The sequence below is a fragment of the Takifugu flavidus genome, chromosome 5 (assembly GCF_003711565.1).
Source record: "Takifugu flavidus isolate HTHZ2018 chromosome 5, ASM371156v2, whole genome shotgun sequence".
NCBI lineage: Eukaryota > Metazoa > Chordata > Actinopteri > Tetraodontiformes > Tetraodontidae > Takifugu > Takifugu flavidus.
In genome coordinates, this window is record NC_079524.1 from 13,038,462 (window position 1) to 13,061,682 (window position 23,221).

General features: G+C 43.4%; 2 protein-coding genes across 6 annotated transcripts; one reads left to right on the forward strand and one right to left on the reverse strand.

The window, feature by feature from the left end:
* Positions 1 to 1,073: 1,073 nt before the first annotated feature.
* Positions 1,074 to 7,906, forward strand: ogfod2 (2-oxoglutarate and iron-dependent oxygenase domain containing 2). Of its 5 annotated transcripts, XR_008950693.1 has the most exons (9): positions 1,074 to 1,357; positions 1,439 to 1,495; positions 1,721 to 1,831; positions 1,898 to 1,997; positions 2,144 to 2,268; positions 2,420 to 2,677; positions 2,951 to 3,238; positions 6,992 to 7,166; positions 7,375 to 7,906. XR_008950693.1 is itself a non-coding variant. In XM_057033750.1 (8 exons), the coding sequence occupies exons 1-7, from the start codon at positions 1,223 to 1,225 to the stop codon at positions 3,215 to 3,217; spliced, it is 1,053 nt and encodes a 350-aa protein (XP_056889730.1). In that variant the 5' UTR covers positions 1,074 to 1,222; the 3' UTR covers positions 3,218 to 3,238; positions 5,955 to 6,605. The 5 variants fall into 5 exon arrangements, 3 of the variants coding, with proteins under 3 accessions (XP_056889730.1, XP_056889731.1, XP_056889732.1); XM_057033750.1 differs by lacking the exons at positions 6,992 to 7,166; positions 7,375 to 7,906 and adding an exon at positions 5,955 to 6,605; XM_057033751.1 differs by lacking the exons at positions 6,992 to 7,166; positions 7,375 to 7,906 and adding an exon at positions 5,958 to 6,605.
* On the reverse strand, positions 3,445 to 22,078 carry slc4a5a (solute carrier family 4 member 5a). The gene is made up of 26 exons (XM_057033735.1): positions 21,961 to 22,078; positions 19,582 to 19,640; positions 18,644 to 18,856; positions 18,200 to 18,329; positions 17,880 to 18,040; positions 16,310 to 16,459; positions 15,855 to 15,965; positions 15,107 to 15,162; positions 13,336 to 13,493; positions 13,092 to 13,179; positions 12,159 to 12,313; positions 11,952 to 12,083; positions 10,888 to 11,062; positions 9,757 to 9,890; positions 9,255 to 9,526; positions 8,806 to 8,840; positions 8,405 to 8,596; positions 7,634 to 7,747; positions 7,340 to 7,501; positions 7,006 to 7,184; positions 6,834 to 6,906; positions 6,656 to 6,724; positions 6,343 to 6,516; positions 5,853 to 6,032; positions 5,713 to 5,771; positions 3,445 to 4,190 (listed from the first exon to the last, which is right to left on the reverse strand). Exons 2-26 carry the CDS (start codon positions 19,634 to 19,636, stop codon positions 4,025 to 4,027), a joined length of 3,393 nt encoding a protein of 1,130 aa, XP_056889715.1. The 5' UTR covers positions 19,637 to 19,640; positions 21,961 to 22,078; the 3' UTR covers positions 3,445 to 4,024.
* Positions 22,079 to 23,221: the final 1,143 nt, after the last annotated feature.

Consider the following 23,221-nt stretch of genomic DNA (forward strand, 5'->3'; position numbering starts at 1 on the left):
TAAATCTGATTCAATTCAATTCAATTCAACACATGCGTCCCTGCTGGACGGTGCTGTACAAGCCACCCCCGAGGAGAAGGGCCAGGGACCTTTAGTGGAGGATCTTGCATTAGCCGTTGCCTTGAACGCTTTTATCTTTAGGATGAATCCGGCTGTGTCAGACCAGTGCCCGTTCTGCTGCCTTCGAGAGACAGTGTTTCACATGTACAGTGAGTGTGAGAGACTCACTGTGCTTTTTAATATTTTAAAAGGTGTTTTTAATGGTTTTAATGAAACAGTTTCTATTATAAACTTTATTTATGGAGCAGGGTATAACAAAACTGTTTGAAACAAGTGGCAGCTCCTGAATTTGTGGTGAAGACAAGATGGCAATTTACATTTCTAGAAAAAAAGGAGATTGTGAAGTAGCGTCAGTGTGGCGCTGCAACATCCGGTGCAGGCTGAGGCTTAGTTTTCATAAAATGATAAAGGACCTGGGTCAATTCTGTGACACATGGTGTCACAAGAATGTACTTTGCACTGTCCCTGAAGACCAATTGCACATTTCCTTCAGGAGTAACTGTATTGCTGCTTTTATTTATTATTGTGTTTTAAACAGCGTGTTTGTGTCCCCCCCGAAATTGTAAATAAAGTATTTTGTAAAAGTTCTACTATTCTAAAAAGCCCCTAACTCCTCTATGGCTGCGCCGCCCTGTCCAAAATAGAAGTTACGCTTTAGTTTACCGGATATTAAGATAATAGACGATTGACTGAATTATTTAATTAATAAGAGAACCAAAAGTCAAATCTTTATAAACGAGAACGAGCTCCTCCTGCTCTCGGAAACAGCAAAAACAGGGGAAAAAAACATAACTTTAGAAAAAAAATTCTGACAATTGTACTCAAAATTAAGAGATATTTAACATAACGTATAATTAATTTGGCTGAAAAGGTAGGTTTTCATCAATCCTACTTTATACTAATGTCAGGGTTGCACTTAGTGCAACATGGTGGTTCTCTAAATAAAACAAGCAATGTTTTATACATCTATTTGTGCCAATGTTTTTGTTTGTTATACCGTTTTTGATTAGGTATGTCGGCAATACATTTATTTTGAAGTCCAGAAGGAAGTGCTTCTTTTGTTTCCGGAATCAAGGTCGTGTGAGCAGGAGACGTTTTGGTCTTCAGGGCAGTCTCGCGATATTGTGTTATACTTTCCCAAGTGTTTACAAAAATCATACCGATGTCAGACGAAAAAGTTGAAATAACGCAGTTTTATCTGTGCAGCTGTTTCAATACCGATAATATTTATCTGGAGGACTACAACCTTCATGTCCGTTTTGTGACGGAGCAGCAGTTCAGGCTGGACTATCAAGAAGTAAGTGTGAGAGGTAGACAATTCCTCAAAGACTTGGTTTTGAGACGTTTGCTTTAAATAGTTCTATTATTCCCCCTGCAGCTGTTGAGGAAGCTCGGCTGTGTGACAGAACATCAGTTTGAAGATGTGCTCAACAAGGTAAGTAATGAATGTAAATACAAACGATAATTTTGGCGAGCCTCTTCATTTTTGGTTGATTTTTAACTTTATTAAAGTGATTACCTGGCATTAAAGGCACATTCTTTTAAGATAACATATTCCTATTGACAAGTGGTGGCAAGATGGACGAATGCCATGGCCTAATGGAATGGCACTAAAAACGAATGAACTAATTCACCTTTTTTGACTTTGACTCTACTGTAGATTTCCCAGGAGGTGAGCAGGCGGCTGCGTCTCAGTGGGATGTCTGCTGAGAGAGCTGCAGCGATTAAAGAGGTGTACCAGCCTCTCCATCCTCATGTCTACAACCTGAAGGTATTTTGGGCAAAGACCAGGGTTTAGGCGGCAGTAATGCATCGTTCACTCTTTATGTGTCCTCAGGAGTCATTCCTCGCTCCCAAATTCAAGCAGATTGTCCAGTACTGTCAAAGGAAGGACACCACTAAAGAGGGTCTCTTGGCCTTACTGGAAGAAGCAGCAGGTTAGAAGAATTTTGATGTTAACGTTGAGAGACAGAATCCACATCTGCTGGTGTTACTGTTTATTATACAGTGAACTATTTGGCACATGTAGTTCTAACAGTACATCAGTTGCAGCTATATTTTGAAATAATTCCTCCCTTTGGAGCAGTAAGAGTCTATCGCTTCCCGGTGTTTGAGAAGAGCTTCTGCGACGAGCTGCTGGAGGAGCTGGAGCACTTTGAGCAGTCCTCTGCCCCTAAAGGAAGACCCAACACCATGAATCATTATGGGGTACGGCATCCCCTCCTGCTGGATGAAATACTTCAAACCAGAGCTTTATAATAAGAATCATGTAGACAGTGAGCACAAAACATAGCTTTGAATAATAATCTAACCTGGTTTATATCTTCATGTTCCTTAATTCATCTTGATTTCATTCCAGGTCCTCCTGAATGAACTGGGCTTTGACGAGGACTTCATCACACCTCTTCGTGAACATTATCTGCACCCCGTGACCTCAGTGCTTTACCCAGACTGTGGCGGTGGCAGTCTTGATAGCCACAAGGCCTTTGTTGTCAAATATGACATGAATGAAGATCTGGACTTGAGCTACCACTATGACAATGCTGAGGTCACTCTCAATGTCTCCATTGGGAAGAATTTCACAGATGGAAACCTTTATTTTGGAGCTATAAAAGAGGTTAATTGATTTCCTGTATCAGAACAATTCTTTATATTCCCTTTGTTCCAGCTAAATTGTGATGTTCCTCAAGGATCCATTCTTCGTCCCCTGCTGTATATAAACTTCTTTGCTGATCAAATCCTCTTTATTTATGATGATAAACATAAATGTTCCTCCATAGTTTCCCAGCAATAATATAGACACTTTATATCAATTAGCTGTCTTATTCATTCAACTAAATTTGCTGGATTAGGGTTGTTGAAGATCATTTTGTGTGTTTTTTGCCTGCAGGTACCTTTAAGTGAGGCTGAGTGCTCAGAGGTTGAACATAGGGTGACTGAGGGCCTCCTTCATCGGGGCCAACACATGCATGGAGCCCTTCCCATCTCCTCCGGGCAGCGCTGGAACCTCATCATCTGGATGAGAGCCTCTCAAGTGCGGAACAAACTGTGTCCCATGTGCAACAAAAAGCCAGTGCTGATGGAAGGAGAGGGCTTTGCAGATGGGTTCACAAAGACCTGTGATGCCACCAGTGACGCGTCCTGTGTGCTCACCTGACCAGCCAGAGTTTATCAGCAGGTGACACGATGCTGCTGGTTGGTTGCTGGAGGGTTAAAGTTGCACTATATTCCAAATTGGAATAATAACTCATTAATTATGGCCATGGTGATGTCAGTTATAAAGATTGTTTTGTTAAAGCTGATCCATTAGCTCAAAAAGCTTTGGCAGACCCAGATTTCTGCCTGTTGCACTTCAGATTCTGAACACAAGACAGGTGACACGGCTTGGAATAATGCTGGTTTAATGACATACATTTAATATTTAATTTCCATAATTTGTAATGTCTTGGGTATAAATAATTACAGTTTGCTCTTATTCACTGTCTAAGATTGAAAACTAATCCTCACTGTGACATCTTTTCTGCAACATTTTGTCCTTTTGGTTGTTTCTCTTTCTTCCAGTTGACATGAAGGGAAATGGGAACGTGACACAAACATCCAGAACCTAACATACATCAAATGTCTCACAGTTAACAGCTTTTTAAATGATGATCAAAGTATATTTAGGTTGCTTCAGCTCATAGCCTGGAATTATACAGTATATTTTTACATTAAATATATTCTCCTATACAGTACATAGAGATAAAACATTCTCCTCTTTTGTGGCTATTTACATTATTTGTAAAGAATATTCCATAAAATCCCAAAATAATAGACAGGAATGCTGCTAAAGCAGCACCGAGAGGTTCTGTCCTCTCTGAGGCTGCCTGTTACGGTGTTCATCACCTTGTACTGCTGGTGGATCAGCTCTGGCTGTGTCACAAACACAGCGGCTGTGCACGTCCGCTCAATATCAAAATGAAAACTACAGCGTGGTTTCACTGCTCATGTCCCGCGGATGCGGCTGATCGAAGTCCGAGTCGTAGTCCGACTCCATCTCTATTTTGACCTGGGGCACGGGACAGGGCATTCCTCGGCCCAGGGGCACAGCCGGAGATGACGGGCATGAGATCTTCAGGTGGAGGGTGATGCTGAGGGTTGGAAGGGGTGGGGGGTAGGAGCATGGGGCCCCAGGACAAACACAAATCATGAGAAAAATGAGCTGCTGTTGTGTTGTCTGTGCAAGTAGTGGAAGAACGGCCAACTGGAATGACTGAGGGAGGATTTACACCAACAATATGGAATAACAGAGGCTTTGTGACTCTCAAATTTTCCCTTCAGAATTTCTATTAGCTCTCTAATATTTACAATATATTTACTATTTAATTTAATTAAAATTGTTTTTTTTAGATAATCATTCTAACTAATGCAATGAGACAAAACTAGCTAAGAAACATCAAGCTGTTGAGGCATCATCACCAGCGGCGCTGCAAGATGAAACTCTGTTAGCTTCCTCAATACTTCACTCTTTCTGTGTGTTTCCTCTTTTAAAAGAGTGTCGCTCTGTGTTTTCCTCGACTCGAATTGACTCCAAACCCCAGCCCCCTTCAAAGCAATGCAGACATGATTTTGATCCCAGTCATAAATGTTTTGAGTAGTAATTGAGGAAGGCAAAGTCAGGGTAAAGTTAGGTTTTACATGCAGATGAGAGCAAGTTTGTTAAAAATTTACCACACAGAGGAAACAGAAACAACCAAAATGACAGTGACTGTTGCAGGATGGTGCGCTGAACACAAAATGGCTTTCAAAGAATCCTACACTGAAGTAATATCTATGATTTTCTAACAGTGAACCCTGACCAAGTGTTGCCAGGTTAACAGCAGATGATGCCGTTTGCAATGTGTGTGTGTGTGTGTGTGTGTGTGTGTGAGAGAGAGAGAGAGAGAGAGTTGCAGGAAGAGCAGCGGGACTACACGGTGGATAAAATGACATCTGCATTGCCTTAAAGTGCATGGAGAGGAGATTTGACAATGACAGTAAATACACTGAGTTTCTATATATTTCTATAAACAAATTAAGAGAGAAAAGCATTTAAAGACCCAGTTTAACCTCTAGCCACTCTTGCTTTATCTGGTCCAACAAACGTTTATACTTTCCTTTTATCCACGATCACATTGGTTCCTCAGATAGTGTAAATGTGGTTTCTCAGAATATTAGAGTATTTGAATGAGCTAGACCATAATCCTAGCACAAACAGTCTTGAGTTCTAATTACAACCCGTCTATGCCATAACTTCTTGTTCCAGTCTCTTCACCAGATTAAATGCTACAGAAGAAAATTACTTTCTTCTGTCTTTACCTGTCCGAAAATTAATTTAAACATTTACATCATTAGGCTAACGCATGATTACTGCCCTCGTTTAAAACATATTTACTGGCTGAGAGAGAAAAAAACAAGGTTTTTAATGTTACTCGGGGGAAGTGTCTCTTTAATCTGGGTATATTTAAAATAAACAGCCGCGAAAGATGTCTGTCGGCCCTGAGTCACGGAGGATGTGTGTGTTAAAGTGCGCTGCGTGTGGCGGCGGCCTGGCAGTACGCCCCCCACTGAGGCTGTACATGGTCAGGGTAGATGAGGTCTTTGTAGGGAATGTGCAGTCGGAGGACACAGTACCTGCGGTCCAGGTCGGACTCTGAGCTGGGCGAGTGGTTGGAGTAGATGTGAGCTTTGTCCTGCAAGCAAACACACAGCGTGACTAACCAATGTTATGTCTCCAGTCCTCCAGCAGGGGGCAACAAAGGACCGTCCCTCACCTCCTCTTCACTATCATCCCCTTTGGACCTCTTCTTCTCCTTCTCCTTCACCTTTTTCTTCTTCTTGTCATCGTCTTTCTTCTTCTTCTCTTTCTCTGGCAGCAGGTCGTCCAGCCAGGCCAAGTCATGCTGGGAGAAGATCATATCCAGCATCTTCCTGACCACCATTAGACCCAGAATCTGAAAAATCCGACAAGAGTGACTTGGATCATCTCGTAGATGACACAAAGCGCTTCCTCACAATAGATTTACACAAGGATTAAAGTACATGTTCCCATGCACAGACTAGCAACTGTGGTATTTATGAAAAGCCCAACAGGAAGACGTGGGGGTGTTACGTCCTCAACCAACACGGTGTAAGTGAGGCCACGGTGTTCAGCAGCTTGGATGGTTCTTCCAGCTTTCTTGATGGACACTTTCATTTGTTGTTTAAAGGGCTCAGATTAAACTGGGTCATGTCAAGAACATTTCAAAAGGACTAAGTTCCTACCATAACAGGGAAGATGATGGCCAGGAAAGTGGACTTTAGGATCCATAGAACAGCCAGACATGTGATCTGCACTAGTGTGAAGAGATGCACCTTCCTCAGGGGAACATGGCGGAGGTAGGAGAAGTCGGGCTGGTGCTTGGATGGCATCAAGTACAATTTGATTCTGTCCCAGAACTGAAGACAAATTCACCAAAGAGCAAAAGTTTAGTTACCGATGATGTAGAAAATATGGTATGTAAATAAATGTCATGTTTTTGTCTCCAGCTGCTTTAAAATATTCTTATTGATCTGATAAAGAGCATTAGTGGCATACTTGGATTCCACTGAGGGAAGCTACTCCCATGTAGAGGAAAACCCCGTAGAGCACAGGCATCGGGATGAACTGCAAAGAAATTACACAAAATATCAGCAGCACCTCAAACCTTTATTGGCATGTTAGATTTTAGAACATAAACATAAACTACACAACAGACTATTAATCCACAGTAAACCTTGAGTATTGGTGCGAGGAAGATAGAGACTCCAGTAAGAGCAAACACCAGGATGCCGGTGATCCTCTGTTCTCTGCATGTGGGACAGTGATCAAAAACACCAGGAGACACATTACCTTTGTCAGACTCTGCCTAAAAATGTTTCATCATTTTTAAAGTGTGCTGCACCAACCTGACCCCAAGGAACTGAGGCTGCTCCCCCGGAGCGCTCGACTCGCTCTCCATCTTCAAGGAGTCTATGTGGGCGATGGAAATGACTGTGGCGGCAACATACCAGGGCAGGCCCATGAATGAGCAGGCAGCCATCAGGACCCCCACCCAGAACAGATCCAGGTGATAACCACAGCCTTTCTACCAAAAACACCAATTTTCACACATTTATTAACGGCAGCCATATAAATTAGCAACTAACATTTAATTGATAAATGGACGAGGTCCCAAAAAGTCTCAGATTTCATTTAATAAACATCTGTAATCCTAAATAACAAGATAAAAGGAAGCACTACCTTCAGTTTGTTCTCCTTGCGGTTAACAATAACAGCGCTGATCTGCTGGTCCATGAAGATGAGGATGGTGACCAGAAGGGCAGGGACGAAGCTGGCCAAATAAATCCACCAGGGGTTCTTACCGAACGGCATCACCAGCCATCCACGATCGGGCCTGGTCGGCTGTAAGGAGATGTCAACATGTGGACAGCAGCAGGACACCATGAGACACTAAAGATCTACAGCTGCTACAGCTGGTCCCAGCCTCATCTGTCAAGGACCAGGTCATTTCACTGGCCAAGACTTTCACACTACCTTAAACTCTGTGGGCACGATCAGTTTGGGAGTTTTCAGTCCCATCAGCATATCGAGTCCCACAAATGTCATGATGGACATAAAGATGGAGAAGTCGCTGATAAGTTTCCTCAGCTGGAGAGAAAAACATAAAAATGTTATGGTCAGAAAAAGAAACCTCCAGAAGCTCCAGATGAGTGATTTTCATAATTTTTGTGCAAATGATCCTCATCAACAGCATCTGAAGGACAGGTGATGGGCTCAGGCTACTGATAAAGATCACTTTAATCGAAATCTCACTGCTGTTCTTGGATTCATCTTGTCTTTAACAATGTTTTAGCTTACTTTGTGCAGCTGTTACTACTTCCAATGGTCCAGGCTGATGTTTTCTCTTTCCTGATACTAGTTAAATACATTGTTGAGGGAGTCTCATTAAGCTATTTGTGGAGCACCACTGGAGGACGGGCCATCCTGGAGGCCCCTTGGTCAGACTAAACACAGATGTAATCTAGTAGATCTTTTCAGATGATCCACAGCCCTCTAGAGGATGCTTCCAGAAGATAAGCATCTTCTCCCATGCACTTTCCATGACACAAAGAACAAGGTAAAACACTTCTACTGATCTTTCAGGGCCACGAACGGCCTGTAATCACCCAGAGAATAACATCATGATAAAGTTGTTTCTAAAGTGCCCGTCCTATGGACAAAGTTGCCACTTCGCTCTTTAAGAGTGACCACAGGACTACTTTTATTTTTACTGGGTCCTACTTTCATCCCTGTAACAGCGGTCACCTTGGTAGGGAAGTAGCGGCTGAATTTAAACTTCTTGAGCGTCACTGTCATGGAGTAGGTGCCAAAGAAGAGGATGAAGGACATGAGGGCCAGGTCCGGGACGTACTTGCAGGACTTTCCTACCAGCGAGCCCCCATACTTCAGACACTCCTTCTTGCCCAGCTGGCTCCAGTCCAGAGCTGTTATATTTAACTGGTTGAAGGTTCAGATGGGGGGTCAATTGATGGGTGGCAGGAAACCAGGTGAGGGAGAGAGAGGATGAAGGACATAAAAGAGAGGATGAGCAGGAGAGGGACACTACCTGCTCACAAAGATTGTGTCTTCATGCTATTTATGCTTTTTCATGTTAGCATCAAGACCAGACAGCAAAACCAGATGGAAAGAAGAAAATCAGCACTAACCCCAGAGACACCAGAACTATTATCCGGCACAGGAACTAAACCATCAACGATAATTGCAGCCACTGTTGAATGACAAGAGAAAGAGAGAGGATATAGAGAAAAATGAAGAAAACAGATAAATACAGAGCAGCAGGTGGAGGTTAGTGAGGCTGATCATGGGGACTCACGTGGAAGAGATGACAGGCAGATAGATTGTGCATGGCAAAAACAAACAAGAGACAGATCAGTTACAGAAATCAATGTTTACAACATCTGCTGTCTAAGCATTTATTTGGTAGAATTCTATAAGATTCACTCTAAAATAAGAAATGAAGCACCAAGTTAACGAGGTCAGTGATGCTACTTTTAACAGAGAACCAATTATTATAAGTCAGTAAAACATTGTGTGTAACCTGGCACTGAAACCCTTGAAGATAATCCACCTGCACCTCCCTGAGACATGGACTCACTCGGGTCTGGGGCCAGGCACTCGCACTTGTAGGTGGTGATGTAGTCAGGTTTGAAGTCGGTGTTGATGGGGTAGTATTTGAAGGAGCCAACCATCTTCTTGATGGCATCTGAGATGAAGATGAAGGAGATGAGGCTGGAGAAGCCCTCTTCTGTGAAGCGTGTCATGTACTTGATGATGTAGCTGGCGTCCGTTGCCACTAGGATGAGGCACTGTAGGCAGGAGTGGATGCCGATCCACAGACGCAGCTCCATGTAATCGATACCGTTGTTCCTGTAGAACGGTGACATTACGGCGGTCACACAAGTATTACGTAAAGAGTCAAAGTATTTCATGTAGATATTAAAGCTATTTACACCAACTTGCATTAGCATATCCCTAATCACTGGTCAAGCAGGATTTAACTGTATTGTCACTGACACTGAACATATCTCATTTAAAAGACACTCAGGAGCAGCCAATGAACAATTTTCAGGCTTCACTCTGCTCAGAAAGTTGCTCACTTGCTGAATTCATACAGAAGCTTCTCAAAGATGAGTATTGGCCCAGTGGAGCTGAGGATGATGAGGGGCTGACCACTGAAGAGGCAGAAGACTGAGCCAGCCAGAGCTGTTCCCAGAAAGCTTTCCATCACCCCCTGTCAACGACACAGTGGCCGGGTTATGGACAACAGCTGGTGGTAGTAAACTGCAGCAATGCTCATTAAATACATTTAGAGGATTCACTCTAAAATTAAAATGAGCTATGTGTGTCCTTGAAGTTCTATGGGTAATAAAGTTGGACAATGAATGGACAAAACAATGGACAAATTACCACATTTCAGACTCAATGAATTTGCTTCAATGATGCCTCCTGTAGCACCCTCTAGGCTCCAGCAAAATGTAAATTCCACCAAAAAAACACATCATTTACATCATTTAATTCTAAAGAAGCAACATTCTTGTGTGAGTCAGCACCAAATTCAAACTGGATCAACGTGAACTGCAGCTCACGAGGAGACAGAGACTCAATCTGCGTGTGTGTGTGTGTGTGTGTTTGCGTGTGTGTGTGTGTTTGCGCGTGTGTGCGTGTATGTGTGCATGTTCTTGGAGTGAATCCTCTCAGCTGTATTAAGGAATTAAACATTGAAAGGTCAGAATGATGTATTTCAACGTGACAGGCTGGTAAGTGAATTCCAGTCAAAGCACTTTCCTAAAATGATTCCTGTGTGTGTGTGTGTGTGTGTGTGTATGTGTGTGTGTGTGTGCGTGCGTGCGTGCGTGTGTGCGTGTGTGCGTGCGTGCGTGCCTGCGTCCGTGCGTGCGTGTGTGTGTGTGTATGTGTGTGTGTTGCAGCACTAACAGGGTATTGAACGCAAACCCACAAATTAACCAACCTGCTGCTGCAGCCATGTGGAGTTTATTTACGACAGCAGCCTCTGAAAAACCTGACGACTTCTCTGTTTCCCACATGAGCAACATTTAGCTTGTTATCTATGATCCTCTGCGTAACACTGCTGATGTAGGCAGTATTTAAATCAGGACAAACACTAATGTCACTAAAAATGCCAGCTGTTTTCTGTGCATGTGACATCAGAATTGGAAGCATTGTTTCTTTTGTCCCAGTTGGTCCAGTATAAGATGAGCTGTCCTTACCTGGTAGTTGTCTGTTGCATCACCCAGCAGGCCTCCAAAGGTGATGGCATTGGTGATGCAGCCCAGGTAGATGAAGAGCACAGCAGAGATCGACTGGATGTGGAAACCCTCATAAATATCACTGGGCAGCCACGGCAATTTCCGCTTCATGTCCAGATACAGACCACCACAGAAGCTGATGTGCACAGACAGATGGGTTATTCAGGTTAATGCACTTCCTGGGGAGAAACACACTAAAATGACCATTTTAATACTGGTATTGTTGTGGGAAAAGGGAACTAGCATGCTATGGGTTCATATTCATGTCCAGACTGATGATATACAATCAGACACAACAAGATTACAGGTTAACGTAAAGTGTGGCACTCCATCGTCAACAACAAAATCATTACTGCGCAGCACAAAAATGTTTGTTCCAGCAGCCAACTAGAGACCCCAGTTAGGCGAGCTGGATTTATTACCTTTGCAAACACAAACAGGGAGCCAAGATGGAGGTTACGGTTCCATCTGTGCTGGCTGATATATTTAATTGGGCTTTTTTGGAGATGGAAAGATGAACAGACTGATGATGCAGGTCTGCTGGGAGCAGCCATGAATACCAAGTCAGTCTGAAACCATGTTTAACTACTTCTGATCCTGGATAATAATCTCATATAAATTGGTGAGCAAACACATTGAGAAACTCTTCACTGTAAAACAAAACTACCGATGAGAAATAACAGAAACAAAAAAGAAGGTTGGAAGTACATTTACTGATTGGATTTGAAGGGAAAGTCGAATCCTTAAATGATTAAAAGCTTGTTGACTGACAGCAGCTAAAGAGTCAACATGTTATTGAGGTCAGTCAAAATCATATTTGAGCTTCTTCTTCTTCAGATTAGACCTTATTGTTTATATGGACTGTATCCATATGCTTTTTATCTAAACACAGTGGAGGAATGTACAGATTTTTCAAAGTTGGTGGAACCTTTCACAGTTCTGCTGTGCATGGCTGAAATGTTAATGGCAGTCGGGTGCTCTGTAGAGAAGATGTTCACATGGTCCTTGAGTCCTGAGAGACCCACCGTCCAGTAAAGGCCAGCTCCTCTCCAAGCTCGTGTTGTTCTGGCATCTCTTCATCATTAGCCAGGCCTCCTCCTCCTCCTCCTGCTGTTCCATTCACCTGCCCCAGCTCATTTAAGGAAAACACAGACTTCCTGGGGTAAAGAAGCACAGTTCCTGTTAGGATCCTGCTCAGGCTGCCATCAACACACTGATGGTTAAACTCCTACCTCTTGTCAGCAGACAGGACTTTCTTTGGTGGCTCAATGCGGATTTTAGGATCCCATTCTCCAGGAGGGAGGACAATCACTTCATCCAAAAACTCATCTATGCCTGCAATGAGGTCTTCGCGATCCCTGGCCTTGTAGGCCACATCGCTGAAGAGCTGTGGGAGATTTACCGTATTTAAGGGATGTTCCAGGAAACATCAGACAGATCAACAGTGGTCTCACAGAGAGGTGAACGAGGCTTTTGGAAACATCAATGCATGTTGCACAGTGTCACGTTTACTGAGTAAAGTAACAATGCAAAGTAAATTTCAGAATAAACTTTTCAGTTGTAGGCGTTTGAATCCCATTAACTGAGTATAGCTCAGCCCCCGTGTTTATTGTGCAGATCATTAATGAGACATTCCAGAGGAAGTGTTTACACATAAATATAAACCAACTAAATTATTTGTTATTTTCAATTTAAATATCAGCAGCTTTGAAATGCTGCAAATCTGCAGCTGTGGCCACAGCAAAGGCAGCAGGTGCTGTAATAAAGAGGTTATTACAGACGAGTTAGCAAGCATCTCTCGTCAGGCACAACTGTCTTTGTGTCACCTCAGGTTGAATGTTGGTGCATAGAAGAGAAGATTCACCACTGACATAATTGTCACATTACAGCCAAGGTCAACATAAGCAGCCACCAACCTGACACCTAATTACCCATAAGCACACAGGAGATAGCCATGTTCAATGTGATACAACTGTCTTTTGTCGGTTTACAGTGTGCCACTTCCAGGTGGGCCACTACTGCGACACAGGCTGTCAACACCACACTTGTCGAAAAACAAGTCCCAGCACAGGTCGTGTACATTTAGGAGCCAGTTGAGGCTCACAGCTTCACAGGAAATGAAAGTGTTTCCAAAGCTAACTGAGATGACGCCAGCTTGTACTCACGTCATCCACCATTAAAGTTGCAATAGCTCGTCCGATCTCATTATAGGATTTGGCCTTTCCTTGAGGTCCCAATAGAATAAACAGGAATCTGGGCAGTGATAAGAGAAACGTGACATGCAGCATGTGTAGGGAGGGCAGAGTGGTGTGTGTGTGTGTGTGTGTGTGTGTGTGGTGTGTGTGTGTGTGTGGTGTGTGTGTGTGGTGTGTGTGTGTGGTGTGTGTGTGTGTGTGTGCAGGTCTTCACCTGGTGGGAACAGGAACTTCAGTCAGACCTCCCAGTGTTGTAGCTTGAGCCAGACGGACAAAAGCCACAAAGGGTTTGTTGAGGAAATCCACTTCTCCAACCAAGACGTTGGACGCCTCCGCATCTCTGGGGATCTTCTTCATAAATTTATTTTTCAGCTGATGACCAAAGAAGAGCAAATTTGAACATTTCATCTGTGGCTGGATTCACATCCTCCTTCTGCCACTGCTGTAATCATCCACTTGATGATATCTGGGTACGGTAATGTTATTGTAGTTTGCTATAATACAAGCTGCAGCCAACTTATTTCTTTATTGCGCTTGTTTGGACATAGGACGTTTTGTGTGTGCTCATGCCTGATCCAGCTAATAGAAATTATTAATGCTTGTGCAACATTGATTTTGAATGATGCTAGTTTTGGGAGGGTGTGTGGAGAACAGCCTTCTCCTCTACTGCCTGGAGGATGAAACAGCCAGTTTCATTCAGGAGTTTAATGGTTCCATCATCTGTCCACAGACAGCAGCCCTAATTCTAGGGCTAGACTCATCTTCACACTTTCATGGTTGCAAATGTGGGGAAAAACTTGACAGATAACTATTTTAAAGCATCCTATTTTCCAGTGGGAGCTCCTCTATGTCTCCCCTCTCGTACTTCAGAAGAACTTTAATTAGTTTTGTAATTTAATAATAATAATTTAACGTAATTTAACGTAATTTGAGGTTTTAATACATCCCAATGTTTTAACCTTTTATTAAGTTGCTGGCTGCGATGAGCAGTTCTTCCCTGCAGGCATCATTAAAACTCCAACAATTTTTCCAAACCTGTCGATGTGAAAACCACCGATACATGATGTTGATGGTACCTACAAGACTACAAACCACTGTTCTACTTCCACCAACAGTCCAACAATCATTAAAGAGGTAATACAACTGAAGCCAGCAGAGGGAACTGACCTAATCCCATTTAAATAAAAAGGTGTTGCAGGCAATTAGACAGCATCATAATAACACAACCCTCAGTGATGGAGGGTTTCTCAGTGACACTCCCCACCCTACCCCCCCCCCCCCCCCCCCCCGACCCGTGGCTACATGTGAGGGCCAAACACGCGGACAGGACAGCGGGATCCATTTTTTCCTCTTGTTGACTCATTATTGACTCAGACAATGTGCAACATACAGTAACACCACTCATCCATTTTCACGCGTGACCTACTGTCAGCCTGTAAACCCAATCTGAACATCCATCATGAGTGGACTCTGAGCTGGACGGTAAATCAGACCCTGCATATAAACTTAAGGTTTGCGGGCCACACTGCACACACATTCTCATTCAGCTATGAGTAAACACGAGCTCTGAATGACACTTAACCCTGAACCATCTAACCCTATTCCAGGTAACAACGGCCTCGGCCGAGTTTGCTTCACCAGGCTGACAAAACCTCATTATGATAGCACTCACAAACCGATGAGCTACGGGCTCGCATGCTTCATCCACCACAAACCTCACAAGCAAATGTGACAAAACACTGGTGACGCTTGATAGATGGGCTATGCTACATTGAAAAATCTATTTAATATGAGACACCTGCGAAGTAATAATTACCAAAAACACAGAGCTACACCGGGGAAATGGACAGAAAAGAGAGGGGTAACATCCATTCAGTTGTTATTAACAAACGCAGCACATATAAATGTTGCTTCAAGTTATCTCTAAGACTCAGTTTAATAACATTGCCAAAAGGCTGAAACATGCGTACAAATGCAGAAGTTACCTGGTCTGTGCTGGGGGTGTCTGCGATATCGTTCATACTCCTGCTCTGAGCATGACCTGGTTAACAGTTAAAACAATCACAATCATGATGGATACTACATGTTGTGAGAAGAATTATTGTTGTGTATCGTTTCAATGCTATAGTAAGTATAGTAAGTAGATTTAGAATGTTTAATCAAAAGGAATGTATGAGTGTTTGAACCAAGTGTTGAAGCTGTTAGGTACCCAGCACTGAGAGGTACCATGTTCAAGGACACGGAGAAGTCGGAGAAGGAATCATGAGGTCAGATTGACATAAATGTTGTGTGCACCAAATAAAAGAGGAGAGCGAGCAGCAGACGGGCGGAGTTGAGAGAGGAAGCTTGAACTGCTCGTCAGCTCTCCCTTGCAAGGCCTCCTGTTGTTTGTGTGGTTGATCTGAGTCTAGTAAACGAACAGCGCGGGTGACCAAACATCACCCTCACAATGTATTAGCACAAAATCACCTGAAACACCACAGAAGTTTAATCTTGTGAGTGTGCTGGTGCTGATTACCAACACACTACCTGGTAATAACATCTTATGAATGCAGGCTAATATGACATCCAGGACCAGAAGGTCACTTCTGGCTTTGACTGATATTCTAAACATTTCAGCTCCTCTCCAGAAAGTGATGATAGGTATTGTTTTTTTTCTCAGAGAAACCAAATCACCCCCCAAAAGTCAACAGAATTGGTCAATGGTCTCAGCTGTGAAGCCCCAACACTCACGGAGGCGCCCGTAGTTGGTGGGCGGCTGTTTCCCCCTCAGATCCTCTGTGGAACGGTTGATGTTGGCCATTGTTCCCGCACTCTGCCCACCACGAGTCCCTCCGTTCCGACCTGGAGGAGGACGCAAAGAGCAGACAGCAACAGTGAGGGGAGTTGGCCACTTTACTGTGATGAATCCAGCAGCACCCTTTTCCAGGATGATGAAGAACCGCTACAGCGCTAATTAACTCATCAAACTTTAATACATGCAGCCAACAACAGCAGAGCCTTCATTTATTTACTGGCCTGCCTGGGTGTCTCATCTGTGCTTTATGCACTTCTCAGAGGCTGCAGGTTATGCATCTTTTCCTGTAATTGCATGTCAAATGCTGTACATAATTTCAGTCAGCACCAGCCACCACAGAGAAAATTGCTTTTCACGCAGCGAGTTAATTATTTCCAAACAGGAAACTCACTGGCGGAGTTGGATTTGCCGATGTCAGCGAGTGAGCGGTGGATGGGCTTCTTCGTCTGGTGCCGATGTTTCCTCAACAGGACGAAACTGATCTTTTCTCGTAGCTCAGGGGAAATCATGCCTTCCTCTATCTGTCGCTCAATTATGTCATCTGCAGGAAGTACAGGAGAAAACATGGGTAGTGTAGTGGTGTGGAATCATGTGGCTAAAGAGGAGTCCTGCCTCAGACAAAACTGCATGTTTTGTTGTGATGAATGATGTGTAACTTCAGAGGTTGGGGCAATGAAGCAAATCAGGCTGCCTCCAGAGTGGCTGATGACGTAGATCCCTCCCAGCTCTTCCACTGATCATCACACTTAGATGTTATGAGCCTTATGATTTCCCCGAGGCCGACACACTGAGGCCGACACACTGAAACCCTTCACAACCCTTCTCTCAAAACAGCAAAATTACAGCGAGCTACAAGGTCCCGTTGGATTCTGAAGCAATGATGACATCTACTAGGTTGCTGATTAATCCTAAATTTTTCCATTAAGTTTGCCAAAGTGGCTTTAGAATGAATGGAAGAGAACCTTAACAGGAACAAATCAAACGCAGAGACAGAAAATTAACACACATCTGTTGTCCACCACTGTGTCGTCTTAAGACCCTAAAGCTAAACAGAGTAAATATTTAATGTTCTCCTCACTGAAGTCTATTTCAGTTGGAGCTCAACTGGTTTCCCAGCAGGAAACCGTTGACATTTTGCATCAGAAAGACGGGAGTGGAGAATATTAACGGCTGATGATCCCTTTCATGAAGCATCCCAGTAATATTAAACCAGCAGGTCGTCCGCTTACTGTATATCATTATCACACCTGTGATAATGATGTGTCAATGTTCCCACAGCGCCAGCCCGACACTCCTGACTTATTGATCACCTGAGCCTCCGCCTCAGCTGGTGGCAGATATGAGAGGTCAGGGGCTTGAACAGGAGTCCTTTTTTATGTGACAGGCTCCAGTACAGCCATACTGGAAATAAAAGCCGTCCTAATTAGCATACATCACTGTAACATTAGTGAGGACAGTTCATGAAGAACTGAATCACATGGTGCCAACATTTTAGACCCCAGCCTAAATGTGGACTTTGAAACAGTAAATCATGAGTAGTGCATTCGCCATATCCCATAATAAATATCTAAATCCTGGAGGACATACCATGAAGTTTTGGTGACAATAATGCTGGAATTTCATTTTTCTTTCATATAAACTCAAATAATAAAGAACCACTCAATAGCCAATAGGGGCATCAGCAGGGTCAGGAGGGCAAATGTGGAACCCAGCTGAATGCTTTTGCCTCAAAAATATGAGCTTTTTCATTAATCCGCTGTGTGTGTTCTTTGCTTCACAACCACAGTTTTTCAAAGCTTTCCTAATGAGTCTGTGGCAGCAGCTTTCTCAGAGGCAGCAGGTAGACGTCTCTGTCCAGTGAGGACTTCTGAGACGTTGTCCTGACAACAGGCAACATACTAAAATCAATTTGGGCATTTGATACACTAACATAATGCCTGAACCCAAACAAACATCCTCACCGACTATCTGAGGCAGAGAATAACCATCCAGGTCCAGCAGAACCGTCCCTGTCTGGAGGCATGTCCTAAGCTCAAAGAGGCTGTGCAGCGACAGCGTGGACACGTGCGGTTTGCTCCATCTCTCTCCTCCCTCCTCCACCTTTTCTTCAAACTTCACCCACCTGGAGGCAATAATACACACACACACACACGCACACACGCACACAGATGAGATTAATTAAAGAGCAGTTTTATCCCTGCAGCTAAGATTGTGGACATGGACACATTGATACATCCTAGATTTAGGAGAGCTACTTTGCATCCGAGCAACCATTGTGTACCTGGCGGACTCCTTCCACTCCAGCTCGTCTCCCTCCCGCTGAAGAGTGTCCATCTCAGTGAAGAGTGTCGGTGTAGGCATGTCATCGTCTTCATTCAGGATATAGCGAAGCCGCTCTGCAGCTGGAGATACTTGATGGAGGAAAGTTTGAGACCTTTTAACATGCTGAAGTAGAATTTCAGTGAAGCTTCAGAAGGACCTCTACAGGTCTGAGGCTTATTTACCTCACTAAGGACATAAGGAGTAATAACTTAAGTTAAAATGGCCCTCAAAATGGCCCCCTGCTCTAGTGAAGCAGTTTGCAGAGGAAAAGACTTCTGGGTCTCAATATTTTCACTTTTCACTTCTTTTGCACCAGCTATCAGCACCTGGACACTAAGATGTCCAGAGCGCAACCTAAAGCTCAAAGTAGGAGAAAAAGGAGACCTTACGTCTCCAGACTCACCAGTGTGGTTGAGGTCCTGCAGACTCTGTTCATTTGAGTCTATGAGTCCTTCCTCAACATCCATGTCTCTGTAGTGGCCTTCCTCATGGTGTCTGTGGTGGCTGTAACGTCTGCTCCTGTCCACATCTGACGTCTCGCGACTGGAGCGCCTTCGCCTGCGTTTGCGGCGGTAACCTCGAGGCACTGGAACACCGATGTAGATGGACTGATGGTCTGGGGACAGAAAGGTGTCAGTAAATACTTGCTGTTAATGGCCGACTCACAGATGGAGCATTAACCACTCCCACGTCTAACAATAACCCTTGATGATATTGGGACAGCTAAAAGAGAGGTCCATTGTTTTTTAATTATGTAATTCTGGCACAATTTAACAGGGATAATTGTTTAAAATAAAATGTTCAATTCATTGTTATTTGGTCATTTAACAGTTGGACAAATTAAATCCTAATTTAAATGGTTAAACTTGTAGCCCTTCCTTCATTGTGAGAAACTATGAACAAATGATACTTCAGTTTATTCAGTGGAACGGAACCTTTTTCAGGGGACTCTTCAGGAACAGCAGAACACAAATCTGAAATTTCTGCTTTCAAAATGAATCAGGATGAAGCGAGTTTGATTATCCGGTTTCCAACTAAATGCACCTCAAATGTCAAAATAAGATTAGATGTTTGACAACAGGAACCTGTGAGAGACCCCTAAGGAACAGAAACCATCTAACCTTCCCTCAATGTTCTGCTCAAGTCTGGTATTTGGGGTAGAACAATTCAATAATGAAAGATACAATTTTAAAAGTACTTTGTCTGTATTTTTTAGCCTTTTTACTTGAGTTTCTGGGTGGTTTTAACGTTTATATTGACTGTGCCAGCATCCTGGTTCAGGACCACCACATGTTGCCGATGCAGTAATCAAACACCAAGCAGGTCTGCACACATGCTTACCCTCCTCCTCCTCATAGCGAAGATGAGAACCCATCCCTCTGTCTCCATGCTCCATCCTGCTACGGAAAAAAACAAACAATTATCACTCAGGTCAAACTTTATTAAGGCTTCTGGATTGATTTGGATTCATCTGTCATGTGTGCAGCAGCAGCACCAGCAGCTCCTGTGTGCTGACCTGCACGTTGGGCTACAGAGCAGATCGATAGGAAAATAATTAGAAGGGAGGTCCAGTCGATGGAAATGTGCTTAATTAAAGCAATATGTGAGGATAACATATCACCTAGCGCCACCAGCAATGTTTAAGGCTACCACGCTCTGCTGGACGGTTTGCCAGTAAGCTTTATGTTCTACATACTGTTGACACATGTTCAGCTTGTGTGAGGAGAAATTGACTGTCACACAAACGGCTGCTTTGTGTTAGGGTTAGTCCAACGTGAACGTGACAGGTTAATAAAGAATAGTTCTCAACACGAGAAACCTGTTAGACCTGCTGTTTTACTGCAAAAACAATTGCATGGGGTAAATCACATGATCAAATATTGATGTTTTACATTTGAGCTCACATTTCCCTTCAAGCCTTCAGAAAACTTATTAAACAAAGCAATTCCTTATGTATGAATGTTTTGATAGGTCCGCAATTAACTTCAATGAACAAAAATGTATTTTCACAGCTAAAGACACCCATCGGTCTCATTGAACTGAGGTCAGCTGCATCATTAGATGTGCTTAAAGTTCATATTCAGATATGTTTTGGATCCTTCATATGTTTGCAGTTACTAAATTAACTTCATCGCTGTTTCTTCCACTTCTTCCCATTCAAAGGAACGGGATCATTCTCATTCTGCTAAGAGCTGGTGTGGGGTTGAAACAACATTCCCTGAGGAGAACCCCTCATTTGGGAATGACACTTGGCAGCAGAGGGAGTGTAAAGTGGTTGTTGGGGTCGCGGTTCAGCCTAGCAGAATCTGGCTGTGAAAGTCAGGATCTCTGGCTTCCTGCCTCTGTAATTAGTGCTGTCACATCAGTGTCCTTCACACCCAGTGGGCAGATGGAACTGCGGGCTGCCGCCCTCACCAAGGATCGATGGGGATGCACTGGCTCTAAACACACACTCACACACATGGCTGATGTGCTCATGTGCCCAGGAGCGCATGCATGACAAAGACATGAGGAGCATGGTTGAAAAGTTAGAGATCGTCCAGTAATGAGGCCGCTTCGGAGTTTTTGTAATCGGATACAGTTTTAGTCTATTAAAACAACTGAGAGCGTGAGGAGAATTAGCATGGTGCATCTGGTGTGGCTGTGTGACAGGTTCCGAAGACAGGAACACGTTCCCTGACCTCGAGTTCTCAACCAGATGATCTTAAGTTATCTGAAAGGTGCAGAAGGAAAATGCAGCAGGAAGATAAACCAGCCATTTGTTTTCATTTGTCTCAAACGGCCCATGTCTCTGTCCTCAATGACTGACTGTGAAGTATAAAAGTGCAGCTTTTCCTTCAGGTCACATGGCTATATTTTGGGATTTTATTTCCTCATCCAAAAACTTGATCTTATCAATATTAATGTCATTCAAAATGTGTTGAATATTTACAATTCATTTCCATCTTTACACAAGCAAACACATAAAATCATATCTGTGTCCCTTTTGCCCATTTTTTCATTTTTCTTCCTACAGCACAGTAAACTGAACATTTCTACATATAAAACTTTTAAATAACTCATCAGTCAAATTTTTATTTTGATTCTGCCACCGCTCATCTGGCCCTTAATATTTATGACTCAATCACATTAGTATTGAACTCTATTACATCAGGGACACTAAAGTCAACTTCAATTTTATGAGATCACTAAAGAGAATAATCTATAAATACACATCTGACCTTAATCTATGTATTGTCCAACCTTCTTGTTGAAGATTTTTGTAATTATCAAGAATATAACTTGTGTCTAATTTGTTGCTTCAGCCAGACCTCAGCTTGCACCACCTGGAGAGTTGAACAAGAAGATCAGAATGTTTTGTTTGAAGAGGCATTAACCCATTTCACATGTGTCAAACTCAGTCCTCAACCTGTTAGGGCTTTCTATCCCACTGAATGCATTTAGGACAGAAAAGGTAGGCAGGTAGGACAGAAAACCCGGCAGGATCGTGGCCCTCGAGGACTGAGTTTGACATGCCTGCCGCCTGACTGTTTCTGAAAACACATTCATTAACAGAGGCGTTCTGTTGGCGAGCCCAGCCTGTGGGGTCATTTCAGCAGCATGGCACCATCTCAGAACTAATAAAACCAAAGAAAGAAATTCAGGAGCTGAAAAGAATCCGACTGTGAAACAGCATCTTGGTGCAGAGGAAATTAAACATGAAGAAAAACTGCTGCCTACCTGGATTAGTTGTCAGCTGGAATAAGAGAAAGCAGAAAAGTCCTGAGCTGCTCGTAGGATCGCATGTCAAAGCTTCATCAAACCATCAAACGGTACAAACTCCAGTGGTCTCTGTCCGTCTGTCTCACTGTCTTTGCTTCTGTCTCTACATCACAACTGGTTCAATAATGGGTAAACTAGGACTCCACTGAGCTCCAGGCAGGCCCCTGTTCCACAGTATGATCAGCACACACCAGCCACAGGAATCTCTCAATGAAGGGCTCCAGTGGGGTCAATAAACAGCATAGTGGAAAAAGTGATAAAGGGAAGGAAGTTACATGCAGCTCCTGAAAACACACTGATCCAAATGGATTTTATTGGAAAGCTGAGCGGCTGCACCTGATTGGTAATGATTTGTGATAGTGTAACCAGCATTTTCCATCAAAGAGCCACCTCCTGTGAGAAACAGAAGGCTTCATCTATGTGGACAGACAGACTGACAGAGGGACTAAAGACATGTAGAGATATCTCTGCCTATGATTATTACATGGTGATCCTTCGTCAGTGCTGAAACAGAGCACCGTCCAGTTCAGTCACATATTGGCTGGATGATTGCAACCCAGCCATATAGTCCACCACAGCAAAACCACAACGACGGGTAATGAATACAGAATAAATATGTAAATAAGTTTTGACATGCTGTCGCTAAGAGGAGAATTTCATTATATGTTTTTCACATGAAACTTTACAGAACCCCAAAACACAGTATATTTTATTGTAGTTGGTGGCCAGGACCGAAGAGGCTGAAGCCAGTCTACAGAAAGCTAATGGACCATAATGGCAGAAGCAGAACTGCAGCCATAACAAACAGCAGAACTATTAAAAGGTTTAACAGGTTGGTAACACAGAGTTTATATATGATGAAAAGCTGCTGAGCAGCGACAGCAAAAGATGAGTGGATGAGGGTTAGGAAAGTCAAGGATAGCTGCTCCTTCCAGAAAATATCAAACCTGTCTTGTTGAGCCTCACAAACACACCGAGTGTTTAGTGGGAGACTGACTGTAGATTGTTGGAGCAGCATCCTTTCAAACTGATGTGGGTGGTTCAATCAAGGCTGTAGCCCCCACGAGATGTGAAGGGAGCTCATAGATGTGTTGGAGACGCTCCTGTCATACACCAGACTGCTTGATAGAAAAATTTATTCATTGGCTGACAGCATTTAGTTCCTCAAGCGCGGTCCGATTCCTGGCAGCCAAAAAGGGGCTGCGACTGAAACAGGACA